This window comes from Chelonia mydas, chromosome 7 (assembly GCF_015237465.2).
Source record: "Chelonia mydas isolate rCheMyd1 chromosome 7, rCheMyd1.pri.v2, whole genome shotgun sequence".
Lineage (NCBI taxonomy): Eukaryota > Metazoa > Chordata > Testudines > Cheloniidae > Chelonia > Chelonia mydas.
The window spans coordinates 51,119,753-51,133,913 of NC_057853.1; the positions used below are offsets into that span (position 1 = coordinate 51,119,753).

Here is a 14,161-nt window from a genome sequence, read left to right on the forward strand (position 1 = left end):
AATAATATATAATCCTTTGAATTTTTAATACAAGGAACTTCCAACTTAAACTTAATTCAATAAGGTTTGTTCGGATATTGCAGGAAATTGCCATATCTGTCACAGGTACAACTTAAACTTCACATTGAGACAAGCTTGAAAAATAATCAAATTCCATTTTAAAAAGATTGAAAAGACCGTCCAGGTTGCATGATTAATCTCTGGAAGGTCAGGAAATGCCAAAGATTGCTGTGCTCATACAGCCTTATCTCTGACCCTTGTGTGCATGCATCATTATCATACAGTTTTTAATGACATGGTCACCAACAATGATTTCATCTAGTGCACAGAGAATGAGGCAAGAGTCTGACATTTACTGACAAATAATGACCTACTAGGACAGAAATAGAGTAGATGTGCCCACAGTACAATTGCTATTGGCCATCTAAAAATAATTGTTTGTATTAAATTAAACAAAAGTGTTACTCGCTTGGAAAAGTGACTCTAAAAAAACCTAATGGTATTGAGTGTCTCTTGATGCCAGATCGAATATGCTCAGATTACAAAGAAAACAATGTTTTGTTTCCTAATGTCCAGCCCTGCAATTCAGCCTGGAAACTGTGACTCAAGTTAGGTCTTGTCATCTTGTACATCATCATCATCATCAGTAAGATGAGGTATACATTTGCTTTGGTCATCAAAGACAGTAGATCAGTCTCATGAAGTTTGCAGATAGGAAGGAATCGTTTTTGCATGGTCGCTTTTCAGAGTAGAGCTGCACCTTAAATACACTTAAAAACTAAAATATAAATTCGAAGTGTAAATGTTTTCAATCAATAAAATTAATTATTTGTAAGTGTATTATATTAATGTGTTTATTCTCATCGTTCAGTGAGCATGCCTCTGCTTCGTTCACTGCACACCAGCTAGCTTATGTAGTCAGGGCCAGATTCTGATCTGAGTTGCACCGGGGTAAATCCAGAGTAATTCCAATAATGTCAGCATATAGAATTTGACTCCGAATGAGGCAGGAGTTCTGTAGACCCCGGTGTCATTCACTGTTTACTCCTGCCCTCTTGGCTGTGCACTGAATGAGACAGCGGTCTTGCAGAACTGTAGTATGTGACCAAGTCATTCAGACACTGTGGTGTAATAACTCTGCCCCTGATGTTTTTGAGTTAAGATTGTACAGGCAGCCTTAACGTTTTGGTATTTACTGGCTTCTGAGTGCTTCACTGTGTTACATTAATATTCTCCTGCCAGTGTTTTGTACTGAATTGTCACAAGTCAGTGACAGAAAGACACTGCTCTCACAAGCCTTTCCCCTTGCAACTGGTCTCCGCCAACAGTAGTGTAAATAGAAAGCACCCAGAGTCATGTGAGGCCCTATTCATTCTAAAAAATGGGAGTTTCTTTTGGTTTAACTGCCTGCACTACAAGCATGCTTGTTCAGAGAAAGATCAGTGGCTGTCTGTGCATTGTTAGTGGAACTGATGCTGAATATTTTTGCACTAGCTCTTTAAGTTGAGAGAGCATTCATTTTTTACTGATCCTCACTTGGGTGAAATTCAGAGGTCCTTGTGCACCACTTCATTGCTGTTCTGCAGGCTCGGATGGGGAATAACTGGTGCACAGGCTTGTGTGGGGCCCCCTGCACCGAGAAATGCTGTCCAAAGACGAGCGAATAGACAATTTTTATTTTTGCAATGTTTGACATTTAGGAGCCCTGACTGCCCCTTGCCTTTTCCCTTCTTTCTGATGGCTGGCACTTCAACTTGGGCCAGATGGGGGCCCCAAAACTGCCAAACCTCATTTCATAATTTTTTTTTTAAAAAAGAGGCCTGGCCATTTTCTTTCCCCACCCCCACCGAAGTGAAGCAGTACATTGGGGGGGAGGGGAGGGGCAGCTCATTTCTGCAGAGAAATCTCATTTGCAACCAAACGCAGTGCATTTCTGTTCCAGCAGGGGTCGCTATTGCTGCTCCATGCATGAATTTGCCTGATAAAGTATTTACCACGTTCACTTTAGGGAGAAGAGATCCTGTCTCAGGATTCTGAAGAGAATGACCCAGGGGAGGGAGTTTCCCAGCTCCCCAGAGAAGATCCTGCTGAGGTATTTCTGTACATGGCAGCAGTGCCTATTGCTTTTATGGTTCCTGAGCATCCCTGGTGGTATTTCAGTTGAGTTACAGTTTGTGTCTGCTCTCTCGGCAGGGCAGGAGCAAAGACCATCTCTCTCACTTGCTCAGCTCCATGACAGTGCTTTCTCCTCACCGTATTAGGGTCTTGCTGCCTGCTGAAAAAAATCTATCTTAAAAAAAAAATGCAGACAGCAAAGCCCTTAGGTTTTCTTGACTGAGTTAATAACCTGATCGATGCAAGCAGAATCAGTCTTGTTTGCTATTTTGAGTTCAAGATGAGGCACAGCCTCTTGGTAGGGTGAGAAGGCCACGTGCCACAGTTGGTAAATCAATGGGGAGTGTTCTGCTTCCTTCAGATGAGCTGGGCAGAGTCTGGGGCAGGGGTGGACAAACTTTTTGGCCCAAGGGCCACATCTCGGTGGGGAAATTGCATGCAGGGCCATGAATGTAGGGCTGGGGCAAGGGGTTGGGGTGCAGGAGGGAGTGCAGGGTGTGGGAGGGGGTGCAGTGTGCAGGAAGGGGCTCAGGGCAAGGGGTTGTGTCAGAGGAGGGGTGCAGGGTGTATGAGGGGGCTCAGGGAAGGGGGTGGAGGTGCAGGAGGGGGTGTGAAGTGCAGGAGGGGACTCAGGTCAGGGAGTTGGGGTGCAGGGTGCGGCAGGGGGCTCAGAGCAGGGGGTTGGGGTGCAGGAAGGGTGCGGCAGGGGGCACAGGGATGTGGTGCCAGCCGCTTCCAGGAGCGGTGCGGGGCCCGCGGCACCACGGGGGGTGCCAATCCCGCAGGCCGTATCCAAAGCCCTGACAGGCCAGATCCGGCCCACGGGCCATAGTCTGCCCACCCCTGGGCCAGGGGATACATCCTGGACTTGAAGTTAAGCTAAAGAAAGTCCAGATGAACCAAAACTGGGACCCCAAATCAACCAGCCTATTTCCCTTTCTGGCTACTGGGAGGCAAAGACACTCGAGCTCCCTCTTGTGTCCATTGGAATGGGAAGAATACTGGTGTCTCCTAAGCAGTCATTGAAATGAAAGCTGGAAACGCCTTATTAGGCCACATTTTATCCCTCTTCCTACTGCGCCGGTAAGGGCAGGATTGTTCCCTACAGCATACTTCCAGAGGCAGCTAGTGGCTAGCTCCACCCTCTTGCTTCTTTAGGCAGGAGTGCAGGCTCCCACCAGCCCCAGACCCTTAAGAGCCCTTTCTCAGTCACTAGCAGCTTGTGCTATTTTTTTACACATACACACACACTCACTCACTCATGTTTTTTCTCTGCCTGTTTCCCCACCTCTGGCCTGAATGATCCTGCTACTTAGGACAGTGGTTTCTCTGCCTCTCTCCCACCCCTGGAAGGCAGGCCTTTGCTGGTGTCCTGCTGTAGTGGCTCTCCCCAGCGGCACTCTCAAACAGTCCTCCCAAGCTGCAGGGCATGAGCTCCAACCAAACCTTGTTGACAACATAGATTAATAGATTCCATGGCCAGTGTGATCATCTACTCTGACCTCCTGTAAAATACAGGCCAGGAACTGCCCCACAATAATTCCTAGTGCAGATCTAGAAAAACAGCCAATCTTGAGTTTAAAATGGTCACTGATGGAGAATGACTCCAATTACAATGAATTACTCTCCCTGTTAAAAACGTACATCTTATTTCCAGTCTGAATTTGTCTAGCTTCAACTTCCAGCCATTGGAGCATGTTATGCTTTTCTCTCCTAGATTGAAGAGCCCATTATTAAGTATTTGTTCCCCATGTAGGTACTGATAGACTGTGATCAAGTCAGCCCTTAACTTTCTGTCCATTAAACTAACTCAAATGAGTTCCTTGAGTCTGTCACTATAAGGCATATCTTCTAATCCTTTAATCATTCTCGTTTCCACCCAGCACCTCTTCCTCTGCCAGCTAACTTCCCTATCCCAGTCAGTGTGGCAGTGCCTAGTCCTCCAGGGTCAGAGATAGCAGGACAGGAATGGGTTACCTAGGGAGGTGGTGGAATCTCCTTCCTTAGAGGTTTTTAAGGTCAGGCTTGACAAAGCCCTGGCTGGGATGATTTAGTTGGGGATTGGTCCTGCTTTGAGCAGGGGGTTGGACTAGATGACCTCCTGAGGTCCATTCCAACCCTGATATTCTATGATTCTATGACAGAGCTACACAATAGGCAGGTCTGGAGGATCAGGCAGGAGATTCTACTCTCTTTCTCTTCAAGACACTTCCCTCAGGATCCCTTGCACTCTCCCTTCCACATCCAGTTTCTCCTCCTTGGATTAGCACCACCACCCACTCAAACACCTCTCAGCCCTATGCAGCCACTTCAGCACTCCTTGGTATCCACTCTGTTGCTAAAACAGCTTGGAAATGGTGAGCAGGTGAGTTATAGGATACTTACAAGGAATCATGGGAGTTTGACCTCTGCTCCCATAATTCTCCAAAACTAGAGGAATCCTATAGTACTTGGCAAAAAATGTTTGAGAATGGACTGATAGGGTGCAGTAAACAGAGATACACAAGGTCCTCCGGGACTGTCTCAGATCAGTGCAGCAGAGTACTAGTGGTGAGTTAGCAGACTGGATATGGGGTGAAATTTCAGGGCTTCTTATAGATGCACTGAATGGTTGGTGGAACAAATGTAGAAGATGGCTGATGAAGTACAAATCATTCAGCTCCATAGTGCAGACAATACCTACATGAGAGAAGAATTTGACCCTTTTTTGTTTGAATATGGACATTTCTGGCCTGCCAATGATCACTTAGGAGGACTTGTATGCAATCTGTGTCTGCAGGCCCCCAAGGTTACATCCAGTCCTTGGTTCTATAAATATTTCTTCTCTTTTCCAGGAGGAAGGTGACATTTCAGGGAGCGAGGGTGGATCCGAGCACAATGATGATGATGAAGAGAGCTCTGAGTAGACCTTGTAGCCTCCCAGCACTCTGTTAGCTCACCATAGCATAGAAGCTTGGTATTATCCAAAACAATCCACGCCTGTCATAGCTGAATAGACTCTGTGGGTTGGAGGCTGTATGCCTCCAACATGATGAGATGTTAATACTGTGCAACAGTAAAGAAGGTTCACTTGTAGCCAGATCTTTATAGATGGGATTTAGTCCCCATTTAGTGTTGGTTGTGCAGTGTATATCTGTTGGGAGTTTTGCACCCAGACATATTGAAAAAAAAGTCAGACCTAGAACAATTTTTATTTGTTCTTGCCTCCAGATCCTCCCTAACAAACTCTTTTCCATATGAATTCCTTTCCTTCTCTGCTGCTCTAGGGAGTGGATTTCAAGGGGAAACTCTGTGGCTTTCTGTCTAGAAATGTACTGAGAGTTTGGATTAGTTGCCAAAGTGAGAGAAGTGATATTTACAGAAATAATCTGTCCTGTTCTTGAACAGTAGCTATGAAATATTTGCACAGAACCCACCTTCCCTCAACAGTCCAGCCGTTGGAGCCCTCGTGAGAATGACCTTTGTGCATTGGCCCTTTATTGGGACAGAAGAATCAGTGGGAGAGCAATCCAAATTCCCTCATTAGTGGCAACATAAAGTGCTCATTAATGTTGAGGGAAAGGCTTGTTATAGTTGTAAATTACAAAAAACAGCCTAATTCCAAATGCCTTGTTTACTAACTCATTGAATAAACTGTAATTCCTGCCCTGAGCAGGTGGAATCGGTGACTGACTGTGTATTGTAAGGGTACAGCATAAAGCTCTCCTTGTGGGAGAAGCTCTCTGGGGGTCTAACAGCTCCGATCAACATGCCTTTTCTAGAGCTTAGCCTGGATGTGTGTGGGGCAGCCATGGCTGTGATGGTTACAGAGGCAGGAGCGGTGAGTTACATGGGCCCATGCTGCCCAGGCTCCATCAATATTCAGGGGCGGGGGCCCAGCTCCACCAGTGTTTGGAGGCCGGTCTCTCCCCCGGCCCTGCCTGGAGCGTTCCCTGGCCCTGCCTGCTGCCCCCCTTCCCCCCCGCCCTCGGCGTGCCTCCCCCCAGCCCCGGAGCGTCCCTGCCTGATTAAAAGTGGGCGGCTGCTCTCCTTTGCCGCTCCATGCTGCTGTCCTTTGCTGGTGCTGCCACCTAAGGCTAGGCTACAGCACAAGAGCAGGCTGAGGCAGCTGGCTACTGCTGCTGCACCAGAGGAGGTGCACACATGATTGGTAGCACCCAATGGAAGAAGATGCCGAAACAGACCTCTGGATCTCACTCACCTGAGCAGCTGCTCGGGCTTCCTTGAGTGTCTGATCCTGTAATCCTGCCCCCCCACGGTCACGGGGCAAAGGGCAGCCCCTCCCCATGAGGCCATGGTGTGGAGCAGAAGGCTGCAGCAGGGGAGGAAGCAACATGTAATGGCAGCCCCCTCCAGCACCCACCCACCACAGGGGAGGTGAGGGGGCTTGGGTGAGTGTAGTGACACCCTGCACCCCCCTGCCAACTGTCACTGCTGTTAGGGGGCTTATTCCTTCACCCACTTACTTCCCTGGTCCTTCTCTCATGAACAGAGAGCAACAATACCCGAAGTCCAAAGGTACAAACAATTCGATGTTTATTGGGGTGAACTTCCAGCAAGCATGATTCCAGTTTCCTTCCTTAGTATCCTCCTTCCCAGCTCTGACACCACAGAGCCTTACACCTGTGTCCCTGTTCCCATTCCTGCCCTTAGCCAAACATTATTCCAATTTCCTTACCCCCATTCCCTGTTCCCATTTCCCCCTTTAGCAAAACATGATTGCAATTTCCTTACCCCTATTCCCTGTTCCCATTTCCCCTCTTTAGCAAAACATGATTCCACTTTCCACACCCCCATTCCCTGTTGCCATCCCCCCACCCACACACCCATCCCCTCCCACCCACGCCCACTCACTTCCTCATTGACTACAGATTATATAGTAAAACATGAGTTCTGCTTAGCTATACCTTAACCAATCACGTTCCTGAAATTTAACTAACCAATCCTAACATATTGTAACATGATTATGTAACCAATTACATCCCACCACCTTAATTAGTTTACACCCAGCAAAATTAATTATACAGCAGACAGGAACAATCACAGAACCAGACAGAGATTATACAGACAGACAATAGCGAAGTGGGAACTATAATGACAAAACAATACAGAAGTGAGGATTTCACATCCCAGCTATTGATAAGTGAGTTCTTGCCAGACAGGATGCTATCAAACTAAGTTTCCTTTTACATTTTCTAGGCACTTCCCTTTCTCTGGAGGTGATAGGAATACAATCCTGTCCTGATAGTGCCTAACAGCCCAATAGCACCTTATTTCAATGTGACTAGTTTGGAATGTGAGGATGTGACTGTTCGCTTCCTAGCTTATGGCTGCCTCTGCTGCTTAGCCAAAGGCCTTAGCCTAAGAACAGGGCCTCAGACTGTCACAGTAAGAGAAGGCCCTTACACCAGCAGACAGTGATTTTGATTCTTTCTTTTATACCTCTAGAACTAGCCAAGTGATAAGAATACACCTAAATTCTTAAAGTACAGGCCTTTGCAGACAGGCCTGAATATCTATATCCTAACAACTGCGTCTGCCCCACCCCCAGTGAGGCTACGGTGAGGGGCAGCAGCAGGGGGGGAGAGGGTTGGGGGGAGTCCTCCTCTCTGGCCCTAGCCAAGGGCTTACCTGTCTGACCCCAAGTTCTTCATCCCTGGCCTTGTCCTACCCCAGAACCTGTGACCCCAGTCAGAGCCCTCGCCCCCTGTACCCCAACCCTGAGCCCCCTCCTACACACCTGCCCCAGCCCAGACCGGTCATCCAAACTCCCTCCCAGAGCCCATCCCCTGCACCCCAACTGCCTGCCCCAGCCCAGATCCCACACCCCAATTCCCTCCCAGAGCCTACCCCCCGCACCCCAATGCCTTCCCAGAGCCCACCCCCTGCCCCAGCCAAGAGCCCGCACCCAAATGCCCTCCCAGAGCCTGACATCATCCCCCCTCCCACACCCAAACTTCCTCTCAGACCCTTAAGGAGGTTGCGGGCGGGGGGTGGGGGGGAAGAGGAGGCATGACTTGGACCCTTCTGGGGACCACCAGATATTATACAAACCTGCTGCTCCTGTACTGAGGGTACTGAAGGGGGTGGCTATAGAGGGGAGGGGGAAGTGCTGGCTATAAGGGGTGTGAGAGGGGTGGCTATATGGGAGGGGTAGCAGTGGCTATGGGGGGCATTGGGGATGGCTAGAGGGTAGCCGTGGCTGTAGACGGGGGGGTGGCCCCAGGGTCCGGGGGGCTGCAGCGGGGGCTGGGGGCTCGAGGGGGTGGTCGTAGGGGTGTAGAGGCCATCACTAACCTCGCCCTCCTGTGCTCTTCCCAGGGTGGGGTGCCCCGGGCAGGGCTGTCCGCCCCTGGCTTGGGGTAGGAAGGAGGCAGGTCTCTGCTGGGATCCGGGCTTCCTGCAGGCTCACCCCCACCCAACGGCTCGTAAAGGCAGGGATCCGTCCTGTGCCCCTTTGCGATCCGTGCCCGCACATGCGCAGTGCGACGGGGGGCTGGGCGCGGAGTGACGGCGATGGCCATGTCGCTGCAAGAGAACCTGGTGCAGCGCGAGATCCACCAGGACTGGGCCAACTGCGAGTACATCAAAGTGATCACTAGCTCCATCAAGAAGATCGCGGACTTCCTCAGCTCCTTCGGTGTGTACGCGCCTGACCTGGCTCCGCCCTCAGGTTCCCCCGCAGCCCGGCTTCGCCCCCAGGCGTCGCTCAGTCCGGCTCTTCCCTCAGGCCTGGTTCAGCTCCAGGCACCCTGCCAGGTCTGGGATGGCTCCATCTTCTCATCCCGGTTCGACCCCGGCCTGGCTCCATCCCACCCTGGCCCCGCTCTCTGTTAGGGTGGGGCGGGTTCTGCAGTCGGGGCTCCCCGGTGGGCGGAGACGGGGTGCACCTGTCCTGGCTGGGTACCGCGGGGCCTGATGAGCCGCCCCTTCTCCCGCAGACATGTCCTGCCGCTCCCGGCTCGCCACCCTCAACGAGAGGCTGACAGCGCTGGAGCGACGGATCGAGTACATCGAGGGGTAGCGCAGGGGAGGCGACACCAGGGGACAGCCCTGGCACGGGAGGGAGGGCTGCCCTGCGGGTAGCTCGAGGCAGGGCTCAGCCCACTCTTAGCAGCTCAGGGACAGCCTGGGCCTTGCTGTTCAAGCCCCTCTGCAGCTTTTACCCCATCTCCAGTGGGTATTGCCCCGCTGTACCCCCCTACCTCCCAGCCAGGCAGTAACGCTGTGCCCAGCACCACCCACCAGCTTATCTGCTCTTTACACAGTGGGGGGATGTGCGCGACTCCCACACAGAGCTCAGCTGCGCTAGTTGTTACTGTGGGGTGGTGTTGCAGGCCCTTCTCCCAAACAGCAGCGCTGGAGCTCCTGCCCTCTGTACACTCTGGTGGGCATCCCAGCAGTACTTACATTGGGGCATTGGTTTTGGCCAACAGAGCTAGAGAGAGAACGGAGATCTTGGTGAATCGGTGACACTGGCCTGGGGAGGACTCCTGCCCCCCCCAGCCTTGCTGCGGGGGACGACTTTTACCCAGTTCCCAGTGTACGGGAGCTCTCATTAACTTTCCCTGAGTGGGCAGACTCGCTAGCCCTTGGTGACTGCAGGCTGTGCTCTCCTTCGGCAGGTAACAAAGGGCGAAACTCTCACCTAACTGCAAAAGGCTGGTGGGGAGCTGACCTGGAGAAGACTGTGCGGCTGTGCCAGAATTCACTGTCAGGCATCTGATTTCTTCATTATTTCTATTGGTTAGCAGGACTTCAGCTTGTTTCTGCTCCCTGCGATGCAGTATCTCTGCCTTCAGTGCATTCCTCCAGGGGAAATTGATAAAATGCAAATGAGCATGTTGGATTCAGTGATTTTATACAGACAGATTCATGCAGCTGTCAAATACTCCTGTGCCACTTAACCTCTCTCTCATTCCCAGCTGTGCATGTAGAACTACGACACTTTGTAGCTGCAGAATCTCTCTGGCCAAAGGTCACTTTGTGGGAAGAAAACTTCTCTGGGAAGCTGACCGGCTGAGGAAGTGGTTGTCCCTGCTGTTCGTGGGCCACTCCACTGGTGGTTTCAGTTCCTTTAGCAAAGTGGTTCTAAACCAGGGGGACCCCTTGGGGACCGCAAGCAGGTTTCAGGAGGTCCTCCAAGCAGAGCCAGTTAGACTCACTTGGGCCCACGGCAGAAAGCCGAAGCCTCACTGCATGGGGCTGCAGCTTGGGGCCCTGAGCCATGCCACCAGGGGCTGAAGCCAAAACCTGAGCCATGTAGCTTCAGCGGAATCTCTGTGGCATGGGGCCCCAGGTAAATGCGCTGCTTGCTACCCCTTATCACTGGCCCTGGCTTTTATATGCAGAAAACTAGTTGTTGTGGCACAGGTGGGCTGTGGACTTTTTATAGCATGGAGGGGGCCCTCAGAAAGAAAAAGGTTAAGAACCCCTACTTCAGCAAACACTGCAACTTATCTCTCTTAGCAAAAATGTAAAGTATATCCATCCTTCCAGTCCGTGAGCAGAGCAGTAGATGGGCAGTGTGTGTTTGTGGCGGAAGGGGGGAGGAGGCAGGGGAATAGGTAATGTGCCAAGTTTAAACTCTCCGGGCAGGGTGGGTTCAGAGTTTTCTATGTCTTTTGTATTCTGTAGTGTCACATGGGGGTGTCTTCCATTTGTATTTCAACAATAAACTGCCTCTGCTGATGAGGTCTGAGCTGATGTATAGCTGGAGTGCATTGTCTGGGTTGCCAGGATGCCGGGGCGGGAGCGTGGCCATGAAGTACAGATGGCCAAGAGAAGTCACAATGGCCTGTTACTGTAACAGGTGCAGTTGCCTTTTGCTATTCTTCTCTTCCTTCCCTCCTCCACCAATTCCTGCCCCAATGGGCTTCGCTCCTCCCCCACTAAAATGATTAGTGATGAAATAGTTAATGGTGCCAGTGCACTAAGTTTGAAAGTTAACACTCCAATCCTGTTAATGGGTGCTCACCCCACTGATTCACTGTCAGGCTCTCTGCAGACAGAAGCAGCCAGCACTGCAGTGGTGCTGTGGGTCCCATCTGAAAGTCATGAGATTTTTGGTGAGCTCATGGGTGTATTTGGCCTCCTGGTTTCTGAGACCTTGGGGCTGACTGATCACATCAACAAACAGGGCTAGAAACTGATGGGTTTTAAATGAAAGCTGAATTATCAGCTCATCCCAAGACTCCAGGAGCTGGGCCATTCCAGGCTGATGGTGGTTTCTGTCATTCTGAGCCTTAGCGGTTGAAGGAGAGCTCATAAGGGGGAATGGAGGGAAGAGTCTATCTGCTCTGATAGGCCCAAGCCTTTCCTGCTATCCTACTGTCTTGGCAACCTTCAGGAAAGTGTTTCTAATATGCTGTTCTCTTGTTTAGTCTAACAGAAAGAAAGTTGAGAGAGGGGTCTGATTATCCCCTGCTATATTTACAGTAGAAAACACCAGTTGGGAAGGGCTCTTTAAGCTAAAGGACAATGTTGGCACAAGAACAAAGAGAGATGATCTGGCAGTGTACAAATTCAGATTGGAAATTAGAACGAGGTTTCTAACTGTCAGAGGGATGAGGTTCTGGAACAGCCTCCCAATAGAAGTTGTGGGGGCAAACGTGGGGCATCGTATGAATTTTCCCAGTTAGATGATGAGGGCTTTGTTCCTTTTCTAATGCTAAGGAAATGCTATGACCTGCCAGTTTCAGCAGAGTGGCAGTATTTACAACGAAGGCAGCTGCTAACATCAATTTGACCAAATGCCCTAGGATTGCCAAAGGCCCCAGAACTATTGGAAACTTTAAAAATGCTTCATAAACACTCCAGATCCTTGTCCACTATATATTACTCCTGGGGGAATTCTGTGCCACTGCGCAGGCACAGAATTCATGTCCCCTGCGGATTTCTTTGCTTCCCTGCAGAAAAATGACTTCTGACAGTGAAGCAAAGGGAAGCCGCAAGAGCGGTCACAAGCCACTCCCTGGCAACGCAGGCTTGTCGCTTCAGGTGCCCAGAGCAGACAGGGGAGAAGTATATCGCTGTTGGGAGGGCCGGGGGGACAGGATTGTGTGTGTGTGGGGAGACACCAATCACTGCTGCGGGATGCCTGGCGTGGAGGGGCAGGGCTTTGGGATGTTTCTGAGGAGATAGGTGTGGGATAGGCTCTGTCCCTTAGGCAGAGTAGAATGTAGCAGCCTGCCTGCATAGTGAATTGTTCCCATTGTTCTTCGTGAATTCCCCCAGGAGCATAAAACAGGTATAAACCTTTTAAGGCTCCTTTACATTGCCAGAGTGGTGTAAAGGAGCTTTATTGCAAATGACAGTATGGCCTTATAAATGTTTACGGTGCTTTAGTGATTAGAACTGGTAGAAATTTTTGGACTGAAAAATTTTCCTATCAAAATGTGCTCCGTGAACTGTTTACTACTGACCTTCTGGAGATGGTCAATAGCCAGTATAAATTATGAGCTTGATTCCCCAGCCCTCACTTGCTCTTCAGTTGCCTATGATGTAATACTGAGCATATGGCTGCATATATTTGTTGACTAATAACCGGAAACAAATGGTCAAACCTAGCTATGTTACTATTAGACAAAGGGAGTTTGGGGATTTCCTCCAATACTCCCCACTCCCATTCTCCATTCATTGTATTGTAGTTTAAATAAATTACCAACGAATTGAAACTGTCATGATTGTATTGCATTATTTTGACAAAATATGCAGAATTTTAAAATATTGTGCCCAGAATTTTTAATTTTTTGGTGCAGAATTCCCCCAGGAGTAATGTGATGCCCAAGAGCTGTCGGACACTTTAATTACTCCTAGGTTGAACATGCTTTGTATTTCTGTGCAAATTCATTCCTGCACCTTGCCAGTAGCCCTATAGGGTCTGCTGGGCAGTGGCTGTAGTTCTTCTGTACTTTATAAAGCAGTGAGCAAGCGACCAGGGGCCACTAACAGGGAGTTTTGAGAGGGAGTTTGGAAGGGGAGTGGGAAGGGGCAAGGTACACTTGCCATTCTTTAGAACCTTAACCTAAACTATAATCAAAACTTCTTGATTTAAACAAAAACCCTATCATTAACCTAGGTAGCTGTAGGAGAGAATGCAGGCAGAAGCCCAGCAGCAGAGTGGGGGCTATCCTATTTATTGCACTCAGTGTGGCATGTATAATTACCTGCCCTGTGGGCAGGTGGCTTATGTGTGCATTCCATGCAAGGAGGTCCTGGCCCTCAGAGACTGTGTACGGGCTTTGAAGGCCAGGGTGGCGGAACTGGAGGAGCTAAGGGAGGCAGAGAGGTATTTGTCCCACCTCCGCTCAGAGAGCCCCTGCGCTTTTAAGGAGGATGAAAGGCCCAGGGAAGGGGAGCGGTCAATGAGAGCAGAGGGAAACCTTCTCATAGTTGGGACCCTCCTTCCAGATGATGTTGGAGTATCCTCTCGCACTGAGGTTACCTCTCTCGGGGAGGGAACTCCAGTCATTAGGAAAAGGCAGGTGTTAGTAATGGGAGATTCGATCATTAGAAACATAGATAGCTGGGTTTGTGATGACTGGGAGAACCGTATGGTGACTTGCCTGCCTGATGCAAAGGTTGGGGATCTCTCGAGGCATCTAGATAGACTTATGTGTAGTGCTGAGGAGGAGCCGGTGGTCGTGGTACATGTAGGTACCAATGACATAGGAAGGGTAGGAGAGACATGCTGGAGGCCAAATTTAGGCTGCTAGGAAAGAGACTGAAATCCAGGACCTCTATGGTGGCATTCTCAGAAATGCTTCCAGTTCCAAGTGCAGGGCCAGGTAGGCAGGCAGAGCTGCAGAGTCTCAATGCGTGGATGAGATGATGGTATAGAGAGGAGGAGTTTAGATTTATTAGGAACTGGGGAAACTTTTGGGATATGGGGAGCCTATACAGGAAGGATGGGCTCCACCTAAACCAAGGTGGATCCAGACTGCTGGCACTTAACATTAAAAAGATTAAACTTAGGCCTGGTCTACACTGGGGGGAGGGGGTGGATTAATCTAAGATACGCAACTTAAGCTACGAGAATAGCGTA

At 49.9% G+C, this 14,161-nt stretch overlaps 2 protein-coding genes across 10 annotated transcripts in view; both read left to right on the top strand.

Moving 5' to 3' along the window:
• FANCD2 (FA complementation group D2) overlaps nt 1-5,776 on the top strand; it is a 191,760-nt gene extending 185,984 nt beyond the window's left edge. For all 8 annotated transcript variants that reach the window (XM_037903424.2, XM_043550844.1, XM_043550843.1 and 5 more), the window contains 2 exons: nt 2,009-2,092; nt 4,950-5,776. In XM_037903424.2, the coding sequence (XP_037759352.1) occupies nt 2,009-2,092; nt 4,950-5,021 (156 nt within the window). In that variant the 3' untranslated portion in view covers nt 5,022-5,776. The remainder of the gene's footprint in view (nt 1-2,008; nt 2,093-4,949) is intronic.
• Nucleotides 5,777-8,622: 2,846 nt separating this feature from the next.
• On the top strand, nt 8,623-10,172 carry LOC122466581 (probable protein BRICK1). 2 transcript variants are annotated; one of them, XM_043551349.1, is made up of 3 exons: nt 8,623-8,755; nt 9,057-9,135; nt 9,741-10,168. In XM_043551349.1, the coding sequence occupies exons 1-3, from the start codon at nt 8,632-8,634 to the stop codon at nt 9,742-9,744; spliced, it is 207 nt and encodes a 68-aa protein (XP_043407284.1). In that variant the 5' UTR covers nt 8,623-8,631; the 3' UTR covers nt 9,745-10,168. The 2 variants fall into 2 exon arrangements, with proteins under 2 accessions (XP_043407284.1, XP_043407283.1); XM_043551348.1 differs by lacking the exon at nt 9,057-9,135 and having other exon boundaries at nt 9,741-10,172.
• The last annotated feature ends 3,989 nt before the right edge of the window (nt 10,173-14,161 follow it).

Excerpts from the sequence above, each read along its gene's own strand:
- LOC122466581 (XM_043551348.1), top strand. The coding sequence starts at position 8,632 with ATGGCCATGTCGCTGCAAGAGAACCTGGTGCAGCGCGAGATCCACCAG. Across the intron at positions 8,756-9,740 it reads GGACTTCCTCAGCTCCTTCG|GTAACAAAGGGCGAAACTCT; the intron begins GTGTGTACGCGC and ends CTCCTTCGGCAG.